The sequence below is a fragment of the Dicentrarchus labrax genome, unplaced genomic scaffold (assembly GCF_905237075.1).
Source record: "Dicentrarchus labrax unplaced genomic scaffold, dlabrax2021, whole genome shotgun sequence".
Lineage (NCBI taxonomy): Eukaryota > Metazoa > Chordata > Actinopteri > Moronidae > Dicentrarchus > Dicentrarchus labrax.
Window position 1 is genome coordinate 1,037,736 of NW_026136717.1, and position 18,654 is coordinate 1,056,389.

The following is an 18,654-nucleotide window of genomic DNA, read 5'->3' on the forward strand; positions in this document are numbered from 1 at the left end:
AGAGTCCTTTATTGTTTTCCTGATTTATTTGGAACAAGGGAGAAAGGGGGAATCCCGCATCTTTCCAGTCATTCTAACCTGTCACCATTGCCGAAGGCTTGACCTGCCTGTTGTATCCCCACAAAAAAAAGATAAACTAGATGTGTGGAAATAGTATATATTTGATGATTGAGGCCTATCTGTGATGCAATAAATGTATTTACTTCCAGTATGTTTTAGTGCCATTTTGAAAATATGAGATGTATTGCAATTATTTTACCCAAGATAATTGTGCCTCCAAATGTTCATATTGTCCCATGCCTACCGAGGGCTATGATGTTGGATGTTGCAGCTACTGTGGTAAATGCAAATGCAAACAAAAATAAAAATTTTTTGCAATATGTCGCCTTGCTTACAGTATCTCAATATATCACAATATACTGAATAGTAACTCCTGTATCAGGTAGGGCTGTAACGGTTCTGAAACCGAGACCGAAATGGCGACACAAAAGTCCACGGTCTCGTGTTGCGGATCCAAGAGACAGAACCGCGACACACTCGCTCCCTGGACCGTTGAGCTCTCACTAAGACAGTGTAACTGCGGTGGTGGCGGCGGCCCGCGGGGTGGTAGCGGTGTACGCCTATATCGTATTTGTATTGACAGTAGGTTATTCTAGGTCATTTTCCACCTTATTTTACTGTTTATTTACTACTTTAATCTGCTCCCTTTCTCTTCACCCCACACTCACACACAGCACACACACCTAGCCTGGACCTCACGGCAAACACGCCCGCTTGCTCTGCCTCTTTCTGTCTCTCTCTCTCCCTGTGTGTGTCTCTAATGACTTTCTCCATCAACAGTAAGTTTCATAAACTCACCCGTGATCCAGTTTTCAAGTACGCCACATGTGGGTCCAAACCATAAGTGAGTGACATCTGCAGTGGTGTGTTCACTGACGGTCCGTAATGTAAGAGTTCTGCTGTATCCGCTGAACGTAATATCAGATAACATCTCTCTCTCTCTCTGTTTCTCAGCAAAATGGGGAAACAGGGAAAACCGCGGTATGAACCGAACCGTGGCTCAAAAATCGAGGTCTGAACCGAACCGTGGATTTGGTGAATCGTTACACCCCTAGTATCGGGATACATATTGTAGCATAGAACATAAAGATTTTATGTCACTAGTGCTGGCATGTCCTTTCAAAATGTCCCAGTTAATGACCATTGTATTTAGCCACTGTTTCCAGGTATTATGACTCATTCCTGCAGCACTCTAAAGGTCTACATTTGATGGGCTATTTTATATAGATTGACCAAAAAATCAGTTGGCTGATTGGGCCGATCATATGGCATTTTGAGATAATTGGCATCTGTTGATTCTTGTGCTTACGAGGCCAATAAATAGACGATGTCTTCAGACACAGTTTTGGGAAGGTGGAGCCCTGTACTATAACTGTCAGGTATCCTGTTCTAAACGTTTGCCTTCATTTGCTCACTCATCATTGTCTTTTCTACATGTTTCTGCTAGATGACAGCAAATCTTATCCTAAACCATTACTGGCTTGTGTTAAATATATATGATGTTATAATAATGTTGCTGAATGACATCACTTCTGACGAGCTCTCCTTTAAATACCAGTGACCTTCTGAAATCTACAGCATAACCCCAAGTATTTTTTTGTTTTATTAATTAATAAAAATTCCATCTAAAACAGCATGTTACTGGCTGACCATGTATATTATACTGTAATATACAGGGAATAATGATTTGTCCTTGTTTTGATATCATTATATACCGGCCATCAGTCTCCCTGCCATTGAAAAACCCATATCGGTTGACCACCACTATGTCTTTCATGAGCGCTTCATCCGGGTCCACCTCTACCTTGCTGCAGCAGACACACTGTCATACCCTCATTTTGCGTTTGCTTATAAATGTGCAACAATGCTTGGAGACAGTTGATAGTTGTGTCACACCTGTCAGGTCGAAGGCTGCTGTTTATGTTTTGCAATGTATGGTTTCCATAGTGACAGGATTAGCTTGGAGGTGCTGTAAGGGATAGGGGGCAGCTGTATGTGTGTGTGTGTGTGTGTGTGTGTGTGTGTGTGTAGATGCTATTTTTTAACCCCCCCACCCCCAGTATAGAGAATCTATTTTGGTGATGTCACCTTTCTCTGTCCCTCACACACTTTTAAACAAACAGGGGTGAAAATATTGTCAATGGGCTTTTTTCCAACAATGAGAGTGTGACCTAAAGAGCTAAAAACATTAATTATCTTTCTCCTTGTCTTTATACAGACCTCCCAAATGCTAATGTAAAAGAACAGGCCTGGCCACTTATTGTCTTACCTAAACAAATGTCTCACAATATTAAAGTTACTGTCACACAGCTAACATAATCCAGCTGATAAATATATTCAAACATGTTTGTGTGGTTTACTGAAGACCAGTGCTGATTTTTTTTGTGCAGCTTCTGATGATATTTCAGTTTGAGATGATACCAAAAACGAACTGCAGATGGTTCATTTAATAATTAATAATTAAATTCAATCAGCATTGACCTCGCAAATTTAATTTATGGTGGTAAAACCCATGTTGTCATGAGGAGTACTCAGCTTATGAAAACTGTTGTGTAATACCTTTGTGGCTATGGCGGCGCAGTGAAGTAACCCTTGTGATGTCACAGTGACATAATCAAGGTTACCACAGTTTAGAAAGCCTGTGTTAAAAACTGGATGTGTGTAGTTTGAAAGATATGGGCATTTACCAGACATGTATATATATAGTATATTTATTTAGAAAAAGCCACTGCAGATGAATTGTATCCTCTTGAGTTATTAATTAGGGAATGTTTGGGAATATATAGGATTAGTTGAAAGCATAATGCTCAACAGCATTGATATCAGTCCCTAGTTGAGCCCAGGAGGAAACTGAAGCCCACAGCTGTTTCTTTAATTACTTTTTCATAGGTACATGGACAGCAGAGTACAGTTTCCTCCTGGGCTCAACAACCCAAGGACTGATATCTACATTGATTTGTCCTCCTGAGAGTAGTTCTGAAACAATTGGTTGATTAATTGTCCAGGCAGCTGACGGAAAAATAATCAACAAACAAATTCAGAACCAACAAAAGGCAAGAACCTAAATCTTATTTTTCTATGTACTAATTTGCAACTCACAACTGGAGAAAAGAACAGTGTTTTTCTGTTGGTTTAAGTTCTTGCTTAACTTTGTCCGTTTTGCATTAAACTTTCTTTTTCCACATTCTGTCAGAGACACAGTTGTTGATTCTGTTCACCAATGTGAATCACTATTTTAAGCCTTGGACACACTACATGACTTTCCAAGTTGTGAGATCGCTGTACAGTTTACATCATGCAACTATCAGTCTTGTAATCGGGGATCTTGAAGTTGTGGTTTTCACACTACATGACTGATCAGCCGGGGTCACACACTACAAAATCTGGATACCGAACAAGATACCGAACCCCAAATTGCTCCTGATGCTGTGTCATCGCTGTATGAATGAGTTTCCGTTTTATGGACAATGGTCTCTCTTGTCTCCAAACTGTTTCATCAGGAGTCATTAATAACACCACTATTCAAAATCAGGCACAAAGGGCAACCTCTTATACAGCATAAAGAACCTACATACATCCATACAACAAGCTAATAATAAGCCTGAGCAGCCAGTGTCATTAATCAATACACACATTATTAAATGGAAAAATGGAAATAAAAAATTGGTCACAACTTACTTACTATGAGAAGATGCATATCTGGCATATGTCAACATATGTGTGCCACATTAATCCATCAAACGGTGTGGCGTTTCAATCAATCAATCAATCAATCAATCAATTCAGTTAATTGTCCTCCAAGGGGCAAATTCATGTCCACATCACTTCACTATACCAACACCATACACTCAACAAAGAAACACGCCATCCACAATTAACAAATCCACAAAGAAAAATAATAATGTATAAAATAAATAATACATGACAGGTTACACACTCAGTGCGCCCCTTTGTTTAGAGCAGCAATAGCTGCAGGGATCAGGCTTTTTCCGTAGTGATCTCTCTTGCATCTCAGTGTTCGATACCTCCACCTAGAAGGCAGTGGGGTGAGATATTTATTGAGTGGGTGTGTAATGTCCAGTTCTATTGTGGTTGCAATGCGTGAGATGGCCCTGTTGTTTAGTTCTGTGAGATTGGGTGTGGGGAGTCTGATTATCTTGGTGTGGTATTTACTAGGGTTTTACTCTGGTGCCTTTTTATAGTGCCCCTCATGACCACACACCTGTCTCAGCCTTTGTTGCTGAGCACTGAGGCTTTAGATGTGTGTCTGCATGCCTTCACAGTGGAAACTTGACAATAGTGATCTTTGCAATTGAAGAGTTCATTCAGTCCTGTGAAAGTCATCACAGGACAGTCATCAAGTATAATACATAAATTAAGCCTTTTGGAGCATTTAGAGATTAAAATGCAACAAGAAAGCAACACCTTGTTTAATAAACACATAAGTTATTACAGTTTTACATATATTTTACATATATATATATATATATATATAGCTTGTGGCTTTTTGCCTTAGATAGGGACAGCTGAAGAGCGACAGGAAAGGGAGAGGAAAAAAAGGGGATGACAGGGCCACAAGGTTGGATTTGAAACCATGGCCGCTGCAGCAAGGACTCAGCTTGGTACATGGGGCACCAGCTCTACAAGGTGAGCTATCAGGGAGCCTCCATTTATAAATCACAATGTAAGAAATGAATAAAGTTAGCATATTCCTAGATTCTGGAATTTTAACATATTATCTGCACTTTAAAAACAAATATCTTGGCTCAACAAAAAAAAAACACTTTATGTCTATCATTTTGAGTTGTGAAAACATAGAATGAAATTATGTTCAACCAATGAACTATATTAAGTAAGGTGAATTAGCTTTTCCTCTAAACTGTTTATTTTTTTATTAACTTTTTTATTGATTCCATTCAGCATTTTCCCATTAGCATTTAACATCCCACCCATATGTTTTCCATGTATACAGAGCATATTCATAATTCACAGTTAAACACAAAACTCAGTAGACTCGAAATGAGTACATTTTTCACTTCAATACACATTTCCATTCCCCTCTTGTAAAGACCTTTCTCTCCTGGTGAAGGATAATGCCGAACACAATCTTATGAACATTGAACAGTCAAAATTTGTAGCAAGAACCAAGGGGATCCATAAGATACATTGTTTTTACCAAATAAAGTCTGTTCCCAATGGTGTTACAAAATCAACCCAGTTATTCCAGAAATTCTTAAATTTATCTGATCCTAGTTTAACTAATCTAAGTCAACTTTTCCATCCTGTAAATGTTGTGCATTACTTCGACCCAATCCTCCATTTTAGGTACCTCCGTTTTCAGCCACTTCCTGGTGATGGGTTTTTTGCTTGCCACTAACATTATTCAGAATAAATATTTGTCCCCTGAATTTGTTATTCTCTGTTTCCCTTTTCCAAAGTACAAATCAAAAAATTTAAATTGAAGTTCCACTTTCAAAATCTTTTCCATGCATTTCTTTAATTCGAGCCAGTAAGGTATAATAAAGGGGCATTCCCAAAAGATATGAAAATTATTATCTTTGCATGTTGTCTTCCATTGTTGTTCATTGATCTCTTCCCATTCCTCCTTTGACAACATCTTTCCCACCTCCTTCTACCATAAACTGTTTTTAAGTTGATTACTCATAAAATTAAGTTGTTGCAAATAATTTCCCCACATTATTTAAAAGGCATTTTAAGTGTCATGTACTTAATAACTTTGAAATGGTTTTTAAGTTGACACACATTTTTAAATTTTGTTTATGTAAGAAATTAATTCATTCGATAACAAAACTATTTTGCAATTAACTGTTTTTATTTTGAACTGCAGTTTCACAGTGTTTGAACACACAAATTTAAATTGTCCCATACATGGCCCCCAATCTTCTCAAGGTCCTGCAGTCTTTTTTACACATTATAGGAAAGACCTTTTAGATAAATTTTACAAAAACTGTACCAGCAGCAGATTGTCACTATCAATGTACATTTAGGTTCCAATAGCTCAGATTCCCATCAGCAAAGCCCAACACCGTGGTATATCCTTTCCCTCCAGGATTTTGGTTCCTTTGACCATGATGGTTGCTGTCATATGGTCAGATTCTGGGGTGTACTGGTCACCGATGGTGGCAGTTCTCATCAGCTGTCTATCGAGGCCTGCCTCAAACGCTTCTGTGCTCTTGTATTGGAAATTAAAAGAAAAAATACATTGATTTATTAATACATTGAAATTGTTTTCCCATGCCATTGCTGTCAACACCTATCTGAACAGACCATTGTTATGATATTACAGATTGGGGTGTGGCCAGAAGTGTAATATACTTAAATCTTTAATGGACAAGGAGCAGGTTTCTGCCCTGTGTATTTATACTGCCCAATGTGGATTTCATTTTCTTTCAAGATGTTGAATTACTTACTCTAAACTCCTTGAAAACGGTCCTCTTCCTTCTCTCCAAGGCAGTGGATAGCTATGTCTCTGTGTACTTCAATTGTTTTGGGCTATTAAAAAAAGGAAAAAAGTATCAAAAGAAAGTAACTAACCAAATATAATTTGAATTGGTAACTGTCAACAAAGATTAGCCTAATAATTTCCATACCTCAAGAAGCATGTCTTTTATACATTATGTCTGGTTGTCACTCCTGTAGCTCCTGTCCTTGATGAGACTACATCCATCATTTTTGATGTGCAATGGTCAAGTCTGGCCATTTTCTCTGGAATTCTTTATTTATCTGTAGATGGAAACGGAAGAATTCAAAATTTTGTTCCAAGTAGTCGCTCTCCTAAGGGGCAACTTGGAAACAAAGATCAGGCAAGATGGGCCAGTCAAGTACCCTGCTAAATTATTAATATGAGAAGGGCTAAACTACGCTGCTAAATATGATTAGCCAAGTACAGGTCCATTTACCATATACCATCTTTCCTTTCTGCCAGGTTTGATCGCACGCTTGCAGTGACCTTTGGTCCAGCAGGTGTGGTTGTCTGGACAGGAGATGCTGTGAGCAGTGATCGTCTCAATGTCCGTTGCACTTAATCCTATCCCTGGACTATGCAATCAAAGCAGTCTGGCTTGCTGTCTACATGATGTTGCCACACCTCAGTTTAGTGGCCTTTACAGAGCCTTTAATGCAGGAGCTGTACAATCTATACATATTTAAGAACAGGAGCCAATTGGTGATTAGTATCAAACCATAATGCCTGATACTAATCACAGCATCTCTATTGGCAAGATCAGTGTTGCAACTACAGACAGTTACCAAATCACCAGATCTGTAGGTTTAGTTGGATCCATGTCATGTTATCTGATGGAAAACTGTATCCTGCAGAATTGCTCAACAAACAGCAGTGACTCGTAAACAGACACAGAATCAGCAAAATGTTTGATTCCAGTGTGTCACTGACATGTTCATCTGTGCTGCTGAGCAGCACAACTGACAGTCAGACTCTACACTCTACTGTCCACTGATAACCTGCACCAGGGTGTGTAGACATCCTGAACAGGTTGTTGTCGCTGTTGTTTAAATGTATGATTCTGTGTAAATGATTGTTAAAAACCATTAAAATGAATTTATCATGTGTTGAGAATTGTATATATATATATATATATATATATATATATATATATATATATATAGAACTGCAACTATTAGACTGTTAATTGATTAGTTGATCGAAAGAAAATTGGTTGCCAGTTATATTGATAATCGATTAATCATTTCTGTCATTTGTCAAGGAAAATTGTCAAACATTTGGTGGTTCCATCTTTTTTAGTGTGAGTATTTGTTGTTTTCATTGTCATATATGGCAAACTGACATTATTATGAAGGATAAAACCTACAAAATTAAAAATAAATAAATTAAGTAATGATTAAATAATTAAATATGCCATTAAATGAACCAAAAATAATATTAACCCACAATGCCCTCCCCCTTCTATTTGATTGGCCAAAGAACTTTGGGCAGCAGAGCAAAATCTGTGCACATTCATACCCCTAATGGAAACCACTTCCCCTCTGCCACCTTCCTCTCATTTAAATGACTTGAGTTACTGCACAGCGCTAAGATGTGTCACCTATATTGCACATGTAAAAACTGAACCTATACTTTGGATTTGAGCTCTCTGCCTGTCTGAATGAATCTTTGATCTACCTTGATGCTACTTCCAGACTTCCTACTTCCTCTGTCCTCTCATCTCTTTCTTCATCTGATTTCTCCCTCCTTCTTCAGTCTGCTCTTCATCACTCTCCTTTACTGTAATTACATTTCTCTCTCTCTCTCTCTCTCTCTCTCTCTCTGTAGAGCTAAGGGGAAGCAGAGCAGACCCTGCCCATTCGAGAGGGAATCACGACCACTGCTCCAGCCACACAGATCATTTTTGCCTCCATCATGCAAACCTCCATCCTTCTCCTCCTTTCCTCAGTCCTTCTCCTGTCTCTCCTCATCCCCACATGCTCTTCCCAGAGCGAAGCAGACCTCATTGTTCAGACACGAACTGGTCGAGTCAGTGGCATCCGCATGCCGGTGCCAGACCGCAGCTACGTCACTGCTTTCCTGGGCATCCCTTTTGCCGAGCCACCAGTAGGGAAGCGGCGTTTCCGTCGTGCTGAGCCCAAGCGTCCGTGGACAGGGGTGTATGAGGCCCACTTCTACCCCAACGCCTGCTACCAGTTTGTGGACACATCGTTCCCTGGTTTCCAGGGCAGCGAGATGTGGAATCCCAACAGAGAGATGAGTGAAGACTGCCTGTACCTCAATGTGTGGGTGCCCTCCTCAGCCAGACCCCACAATCTCACTGTCATGGTGTGGATCTACGGCGGAGGTACTTGGTCACGACTTACTCAGAATGAGTCCAAATATAAATACATTAGACATGACTCATTCTTCCAGCGAGGACATTGGGTCGGTAATGCATTGGAAACAGAAACTAAGCCCCTTTTAAGAAGAGCTATGATTCTCTGCCAAACCCAATTGCAGCAGTTTTGGGCCTGAACCTGACCCGAACCCAGCAGGCCGTGTCTGCCAGTGATTGGGGTCGGGTTGGGTTCATTTCGGAATGGGACTGAATTAGATTTCTTTTTGAATATATATTTAATATTTTATTAACAATACATGCAACTGTAATTAATGGGTGACTTTGTTATTTAGTTTTGATAATAATTTGCACTATATTATTAGTTTACTTTAGCTTGTAATAAATGTTAAATTACTAATTCTATTTTCAGCAGAAATTCAGGGTTGGTTCAGGCTGGCACAGAATTTTTCCAGGGTCAGGCCTGATTTTTTCGGTCCTACTTTTAAGAGGGTTAAAGCTACTTTTATAAAAGTACATTAATATGTGAAAAAATTTGGTTCTTCTGGCTCTGATTGTTTCGTTCAGGCCTGGTGGGTTCTTGCAAATGCCATTAAGAGCACTTCTCACAGATTATCTGTCTCGTGCTACTGTCAGGATATAGTGAAAGTTTCAGCAAATATGACAATAAGTTATTTTTATAAAAATTACCTACTGCAGCTTTAACAATATCCAGCTAATCATTCCTATAGGTATTAAGAAATAACACTTTATAATGTGTAATATGTATAATTGTGTTAATGGTTGTTAATGTGGTAGCCATGTACCAAGAGGGCTGCCACCTTTTATTTGAAATTCACGTTCACTACTGTCTGAACATGAGTAACAACTACGTGTATGTTCTGTATTCACCTGTTTCAGTTCAAAATTCACAGTGTATATGCACCATTCTTCTTTTTCAATAGAAGACGTCTTTTTGATATGCAACTACCATGTCCACTCCTTCACTCTTTGTAGGTAGACAATCCGGAAGTAGTCATTTTCACTTCAGAAAGCATTGAATCACAGGGAATCAGTCACAGTGCCTTAGATTGAATTTACACTAGACATGGCTGCCCAGTTTTGGAGCACAAGAAAGAAATTTGATAAGGCAACCCAGACTATGACAGTGTCTCTTAAGGCCTTTGCATTTTTCATATGAGCTTTTTTTATCCGTCATCTGATAAAAAGTCATTTTGCCTTGAAACCTTGCACAGTCGATGTGCTTTCACAAGTGTTTATTGTGAAATTCACAATACGAGACATCAGGCAGTGAGGATGACCAAGCTGTGCACCTGTCTGTCTGTCTGTCGCTCTCTCTCTCTCTCTCTCTCTCTCTCTCTCTCTCTCTCTCTCTCTCTCTCTCTCTCTCACCCCAACTGGTCGAGACAGACGACCACCCACCTAGAGCCGGAGGATCTGTCCTAGGTTTCTGCCTTTTAACAGGCAGTTTTACCTTGCCCTTGTCGCCAAGTGCTTGCTCATGGTGGTACTGTTGGGTCTCTGTAATTAATGTTAAAGAGTTCGGTCTACACCTGCTCTGTTTGAAAAGTGTCCTGAGATAACTTCTGTTATGAATTGGCGCTATACAAATAAAATTGAATTGAATTGAATTGAATGTCAAGAACAAGGAGAGTTACAACCGGTGATAAAGGAGCTTTCTGCTCTTCTCTGTCTCTTTCTCCTTTCGCCTATCTTTTCCCTTGCTTCTCTCCGCTGGAGGTTCCTACGCAAGCTGTCGCCACTCTTTGCCTGCAGCTTTCATTTGACACCATAGCTACAAGGGCCTGTGCTGTCCTCAGCCTCTATTTCTTTTGACAGCTGCGGGAAAATCGCAGAAAATCAGTTCTTAAATCTTTATTGACAGACAAAGGTCCAGAGTCAGTGATTGACACAACGTGAGGTCATAATACATTTTCAGATGAAAAATATGGATTTGGTGTACTTTAGTCTGATACCTTTTCAACTGTTTCCTTACCTACTGGAGAGTATGCATGACTCTCATTAAACATTTCAAACTGTATCCTTAAATTACTGTGGACATTTAATTTTAGATGGCAAAGCTTCTATCTGTTGTTGGAGATTATGATACAATTGGTTAATATAATGCTATGATATTCAACATTTCTAGGGTTCTACAGTGGTTCTTCTTCTCTGGATGTATATGATGGCCGTTACCTAGCTCACACTGAGACAGTCATTGTAGTTTCCATGAACTACCGGATCGGTGCCTTCGGCTTCCTCGCTCTGCATGGCTCCTCTGAGGCTCCTGGCAATGTGGGTCTGCTGGACCAGAGAATGGCGCTGCAGTGGGTCCAAGACAACATCCATTTCTTTGGTGGAAACCCCAAACAGGTTAGTGTCTCCCTTTTTTTTGTTTATCCCGCTGTTTTAACGCTAATTGGGGTCCTGATCTCTCTATTTGCTCTCTTAATACTTAAAACAGGTGACAATATTTGGTGAGAGTGCAGGTGCCGCTTCAGTAGGATTCCACCTCTTGTCTCCAGACAGCCGGCCTACCTTCACCAGGGCCATCCTTCAGAGCGGGGTCCCGAACTGTCCCTGGGCCTCTGTCAGCCCCACTGAGGCCCGCAAACGGGCCATGCTGCTGGGCAAACTGCTTGGCTGCAACGGAGGCAATGACACCGAGATGGTGGACTGTCTGCGCAGTAAAACTCCACAGGAGCTCATCGACCAGGAGTGGCAGGTAATTCAGAGTCAGTGGGCGGCAGTAGCTCAGTGTGTAAGGACTTGGCTTGGGAACCGGAGGGTTGCCGGTTCAAGTCCCACAGACCACAATATGGAGTGTGGACTGGTAGCTGGAGAGGTGCCAGTTTCACCTCCTGTGCACTGCTGAGGTAACCCCAAGAAACTGCTCATGGGGCGCTGTTAACGTTGCAGCCCCATCACTCTCCCTGTTGTGTGTGTAAAAAAAAGGGGATCTCCTAAGGGGATTAATAAAGTATATCTTCTTCTTCTTCTAAACAGTCAGAGGAGTTCATTCCATTTTAGGCCTTGACATACGGGCAGTTTCAGAAGGGAATGCAGTTGGTCACTTCCGCAAACAATTAGCTGAGAACATATTTTAACAAGACCCATAGTCAGTGTTTTTATATTTTTTAACCACACTGTAAAGAAAACGTAGAAATTCAACTCAACTGTCATCATATTGTTAATCATAATTAATTAACTGTTTGTTTCTAGTTGAGTTTTTCTAAAGAAGAAAAGTAAACTATCTCAACGAGAGATTATAGCAGAGGTTAATTTCAAATCTTTGAGTTAGGGCTGGGCGATAAATCGATTAATTCGAATTCGTAGTTAAACACGATTTATTTTTAGTTAAAATCGTTTTTCTCTTGAACTTCCACAACACCAGCGCTCCCTTTGGGCTCCCGTAGGTCAGAGTGCGCTGACCCCTCCCCCCACCTCTCCACAGATAAACACAACACGGCGGCAAGCCAGGATGAGCTCGTCCCCAAAAAAGGCACAGTGTCGTCGGTTGTTTGGAACTGGTTTGGTTTTGTGGCGTCCGACAGCGAACAAACCACGACCCACTGCAAAGTTTGTTTGAAAGCTGTTGCAACCAAAGGTAGCAGTACGACCAATTTATTCCAGCACCTCAAGCAGAGGCATGCAGCCGAGTAGGAGAAATGTAAATCGGAGATTTTACTTTTAAGCCATATCGCCCAGCCCTACTTTGAGTTGAACTTAAAAGACAGTTGGCTTGAGTTTTCTTTTTTTTACATGCAAGTAGATGGTTAATTGTCTGTACTTTCACTCATCGAATAGAAACTAACGCATTCATACACATTCACAGCAATTCGGGGTTCAGTATCTTGCTCAAGGATGCTTCATGTGGCGGGAGGGGCTGGGGATCGAACCAACAACCTTCCAATTTGTGGACAACCCGCTCTGCCTCTGAACTACAGCTGCTGCTTGCTTTAGTTTGACCAGTGGCAATCAAAATAGAATTCAGACTTCACCTGTTAAAAATATATCAGTGAGCCACACTGCAGTGCTGTTTCTTCATTACTATCAATATTGATTCAATAAACTAGTGCAGTGTAGATTAATCCACAGGTGGTCCCAACAAATGCACATTTCCTGTCTCAGTAATGTTTGTTAAAAACTACAGTCTCCAGGAAATTACTGAGCCTTTGTAAAAAATAAAACTATATACAGTGGCAAGAAAAAGTATGTGAACCTTTTGGGATTTCATGGTTTTCTGAATAAATTTGTCATAAAATGTGATCTGATCTTCATCTAAGTCAAGGGTATTGACAAACATAATGTGTCTAAAAATAATAACACAAAAAAATTCTGATCTTTCATGTCTTTACTGAACACACATATTCAACATTCAAAATGGCAGTGGAAAAAGTAAGTGAACCCTTAGAATTAATAACTGGTTGACCCCTCATTGGCAGCAATAACCTCAACCAGGCGCTTCCTGTAGCTGTGGATCAGACCTGCACATCGTTGAGGAGGAATTTTAGCCCATTCTTCCTGGCAGAACTGCTTTAGCTCTGTCATATTCTTTGGACGTCTCATGTGTATGGCCCTCTTCAAGTCAATCTATAGCATCTCTATTGGCTCTGACTTGGCCACTCCAAAAGGCGGATTTTGTTTTTCTGAAGCCATTCTGTTGTGGACTTGTGTTTTGTCGTTGTCCTGTTGCATCACCCACCTTCTACACAGTTTCATCTGACGTACAGACATTCTCACATTATCCTTAAGAATTGTCTGATATAGTTGGGAATTCATCTTCCCCTCAATGATTCCAAGCTGGCCAGGCCCTGATGCAGCAAAGCAGGCCCAAATCATGATGTTTCCTCCACCATACTTTACGGTTGGGATGATGTTTTCATGATGATATGCCGTGCCCTTTTTACGCCAGATGTAGTGCTGTGTGTTTTTTCCAAATAGTTCAATCTTAGTTTCATCAGTCCACAAAACATTTTGCCAATACCGCTGTGGAGTGTCAGTGTGCTCTTTTGCAAACTTCAGGCGTGCAGCAATGTTCTTTTTAGTAAGCAGTGGCTTCCTTCGTGGTGTCCTGCTGTGGATACCCTGCTTGTTCAGTGTTTTACGTATTGTAGACTCATGAACAGAGATGTTAGCAAGTTCCAATGATGCCTTCAAATCTTTGGCTGTCATTCGGGGTTGTTTCTTTATCTCATTGATGAGTCTTCGTTGTGCTCTTGGTGTCATTTTGACTGGGTGCCCACTTCTTGGTAGGGTAGCAACAGTCCCAAAGTGTCTCCATTTGTAGATTCTTTGCCTAACTGTAGACTGGTGAATTTCTAAAGTCTTTGAAATAACTTTGTAACCCTGGCCAGCTTTATGTAATTCAACAATTCTTGATCGTAGATCCTCTGAAAGCTCTTTTTGGCGAGGCATGGCTCACTCCATGGAATGGCGCCGCCAGCAGCCTGTCATGGCAGCTCCTATCATTGTTGTAGTTTTAGTGTGTTTTCAGTGTGTTTTTAGCCTGTGTTTTTTTTCTATTTTTAACTGTTTTCTTACTTTATTACTACTTTGTTCACGTCGCCTAAATACTTTTTTGGCTTTTTTGAGCACTTTTAATGTTTTGTTTGCACGGGTCTCCATGGCGACGGGGAGTCGCATTGTTTACACCCGCGACCAGATTATCGCCCTGAGGCACCCGAGCATCTTGACTGGAGAGAGACCCTCCATACTGAGGAGGAGCTGAGGAGGAGATGGCGAGGCTGCAGAGTGGGGGTTAAACGGAGGATGAAGAAGAGGATGTTTAAACTCTTCATCCCTGCAGTCATCACTGGAAACAAACGTGGCTACACGAGCAGATACTGGACTCCAACGTCACCATTCCCGACTTCCAGATGGTTCGAGCTGAGGGACACCATCGCGACCGGCAAGAAGAAAGGAGGGGGACTTGCCGTGCTCATAAACAACAGGTGGTGTAACCCCGGGCACGTCTGTGTAAAAGAGCGTGTCTGCAGCCTGGACATCGAGCTTGTTGCTGTCGGACTTTGTCCATGTTATCTGTCACAGGAACTTTCCAGTGTTATCGCCATCACTGTCTATATTCCTCTGTCTGGGAAAGCAGAAGCAGCGTGTGACGCCATCCACACTGTGACTGCAGGACTACAAACGAAACACCCAGAGGCCTTAATCATCATCATCACGTGGGATGATGCTGAACATCATAACATCATCTTTTGCATGGATTACATTAATAATTAACTTTTATTTGCTTTTTGTTCGTGGGGCTTTTGTTGCACTTGCAGTGGCGTTGTGAGTGGGCAGCTCTCTCTGTCTCGCCTCTGACCTGCAAACACACATCATAGCGACAGAGACACGAGAGAGATTTGATGTAGGAACACTGTGCACAAAAGGTTTTGACATGTTCTTCCTGTGGCTTTTAATGCTGACTAGAATACATATAGGCGTTTTTTACATTCAAGTGCAATGCAAATGCAGTACAAATCCAAAGCGTTTACTTTCAATTCTTGCCAGTCACTATACAAGTCCAAAGCAGTCCAGCATTTTCATGCATGGGCGTTGTATCATATGACATGATTTAAGACCCTTTGCACGTTCCAGATGTGCTGTGGTGCAAGTGAAATGGAGTGCTAGCCTGGATATAGGAGTTTTTTGGGTGTAGTTTTGCAAGTTTTTTTTCCATTTGATTACATTGACATTTGCCATTGTCAGTAATGTTGCATATGGTCTGTTATATGTGTGCATGTCACTCAGCTAAACTCAATTCTACATTTGAGCTTGTCTTCCTGTTCTGAGCAGGTCCTGCCATGGTCAGCCCTCTTCCGATTTTCATTTGTCCCTGTCGTGGATGGCGATGTTCTGCCCGACACTCCAGAGGCCATGCTCAACTCAGGCAACTTCAAAGATACTCAGATCCTGCTCGGGGTCAACCAGGACGAAGGCTCATACTTCCTGCTGTATGGAGCGCCGGGCTTCAGCAAGGACAATGACAGCCTCATCTCCAGAGAGGACTTCTTGGAAGGTGAAGCTCACTCAGCTGGAAAGAACAGATCGATACAAAAGAATACTGTAAAATTCTGTTCAAGAAAAGTAATAGATATGACCAGCGTTAGATGAAACATATGGTCACCATGAAACCAAAGTGATGCAATAGTTTATAAACTGTTTATGTCAATGTGAAATTAAAGCTTAATGTGAATAATCAGAGAGAGTCACCACTATCAAATTTAACCCAAACAAATGTTATCAAAATCACCTAAAAACTTTAAACTTCACTGTTCCAGGTGTCAAGCTGAGTGTACCACATGCTAACGATATTGGCCTGGAGGCAGTTGTACTGCAGTATACTGACTGGATGGATGAGAATAACGGAGTGAAGAACCGCGATGCCATGGACGACATTGTGGGCGACCATAACGTCATCTGCCCGCTGGCTCACTTTGCTCGCTCCTATGCCCAGCACAGCGCCCTCAAGGCTAACATGGGTGGAGGCAGCTCTGGGGCAACAAACAGTGGAGGAAACTCACAGGGTAAGATAACCTCATTTAGAAGTTAAAACAAAGACGGATATTAACATTAAATACTTAAACTGCCTGTCGTAAATGCCCAGTACACTTGGCAGAACTGCTTCTTGTTCAACCTACTGCGAAATACAATCATGCACGCACAGGGCTTGTAGACATGCAAATGTGGACAGATGGTATGGGTGGCCACGTAACGATGCCGTAGGAACAGTTAGGGTTACCTTGCTTGAGGGCGGCTACCAGTCCACAGTCCATACTGTGGATCGTGCTGGACTTGAATCGACGACCCTCTGGTTCCCAAGCCAAATCACATTGTTTTACAGCATCAAAGATGGTCTATGAGAGTTTTTTAAAGTCAGCGCGAGTGTCTCGTACACAAATTGTACCAGCGTCTGAGTGCTGATGTCAGACCATTGCTGTAGACAAAAATTAACCACTGGTGCTTTTCTTATGCTGCTCCTAAAGCAGGGGCCTACCTCTACCTATTCGACCACCGAGCATCCAACCTGGCCTGGCCGGAGTGGATGGGTGTGATCCACGGCTATGAGATCGAGTTTGTCTTCGGCCTGCCGCTGGAGAAGAGACTCAACTACACCCTGGAGGAGGAGAAACTTAGCCGACGCATGATGAGATACTGGGCTAACTTTGCACGAACTGGGTGAGGCATCACAGACTGAAAAGATTGAATCTGCTATGTACTTATTAGCTATAATGAGCCACAGAGAGAGTAGAGTATACCAGAGAGGAAAGACCAGTCCATTTTGATTAAGTTGCTTAGCTGCAGAGTAGATAAGGTGGTCAGTTACAGTCCAGACCAGAATTGCAAAGCACTATCCAAAGCAAACCTCCTTCCATGCAAACATTTTCACTGTTTAGTTGTGGAAGCAGCAACCCAAGTCCAAGTAGTCTAAATAATTATTTTCTTCAGTCAAATCATCAAGTTACTTATGGGGAATTTATGGCATTCACAGCTGTGATGGGAACGCCATGGGATTGGTCGGTCAGTCGGTCGGTCGGCCTGTCAGTCGGTCAGTCAGTCAGTCCACTACTTTGGTCTAAACTGAAATATCTCAGAAATACCTTGCACTCCACGCAACTCGGGGTTTGCTGCAGCCGCGTCACGTGATTGGACCACGTACACTGAAGTTGTGAGGACGTGTTCAGGGTGGGACTGTTACAGAGTATGTTAAGTTTAGTGGACATTGGACATTGTACACTGAAGTTATGAGTACTATCTGTTTTATGGCCAATCGGCGGAATTCGATACGTCGTCATGGGCACGCAGTTCGACGTATAGTCACAAATAGCACAACTTTTAATCAGCAATGTTTTTGACTGAACTGATCAATTTTGAAATAGATCCGATAAATTCCCTAGTAGGAGTTCGTTCAAATACAAGGCGAAACATTTGCCGAAAGTGAAAATGAAGAGGCCAAGAGGCTTTTCTGTAAATCTCGGCACGTTACATGTGCCTACCAAGTTTCATACATATCGGTGAAACGTGGCACCGGGTCTGCTTTGTTGAAATACTGTAGGGGGCGCTACAAACATGATTTTTGGTGTGGAGCTACAGGCACCAGTCTACACGTGCCCTGTGAATTTTATATTCATAACTATTACGGTCTCCGCACAGTACCACTTTGTTATTTAAACTGCCACCAGAGCGCCACCTAGTGGCAGATTGTTGACACATTTTTTAGCGAGCCTCAGGGAGCCATGCACAATCATCATTCGTGCCCATGTCTATAATGTGATGTTTGGATTCTTAATATAACTGTGTCTTACTCTATTGACTCTTGAACGAGTCAACAAGTGAACTTGAGTGTAGAGATAATATTTAAAATCATGTTTTATTGTTTTAACCTATTAATAACTGATGACTATAGTATGTTAAGGAAAACCCTTAGAGATGGAAGCAAAGAAACTGCTGTTTTTATTTCACATATTTATCATGCCTTAATTGGTAGACAAGGTTGATTTTATTTTAAAACTAAAATACGTTTAAAATTATTTTATTACTCATTTTATCCCATTACTATACATCATAAAATGTATCTTAGGTCTGCACAATACAAATATTAGACAAAGAATATTTTTTCTTGACGTATCTATAACAGTCCAGAATATGTGTTTTAAAATTAAAAAATCTGAAATTCCTAATTTATTGATTGAAAAAGCTACCACTAGTGACGATTGACTAAAAGAAGGCTCATACTTTGACCGATGTGAAAAATTTCAGTGGATTT

At 41.1% G+C, this 18,654-nt stretch overlaps 1 protein-coding gene across 2 annotated transcripts in view; it reads left to right on the forward strand.

Annotated features, from left to right (window-relative positions):
* The window catches only part of ache (acetylcholinesterase), a 42,944-nt gene that overhangs the window by 13,123 nt on the left and 11,167 nt on the right, over window positions 1–18,654 (forward strand). The window contains exons 2-7 of one of the 2 annotated variants that reach the window (XM_051375211.1): window positions 8,372–8,891; window positions 11,032–11,255; window positions 11,347–11,607; window positions 15,684–15,906; window positions 16,169–16,414; window positions 16,874–17,066. In XM_051375211.1, coding sequence (XP_051231171.1) covers window positions 8,459–8,891; window positions 11,032–11,255; window positions 11,347–11,607; window positions 15,684–15,906; window positions 16,169–16,414; window positions 16,874–17,066 — 1,580 coding nt within the window. In that variant the 5' untranslated portion in view covers window positions 8,372–8,458. The remainder of the gene's footprint in view (window positions 1–8,371; window positions 8,892–11,031; window positions 11,256–11,346; window positions 11,608–15,683; window positions 15,907–16,168; window positions 16,415–16,873; window positions 17,067–18,654) is intronic. The other variant, XM_051375212.1, reaches the window with a different exon arrangement.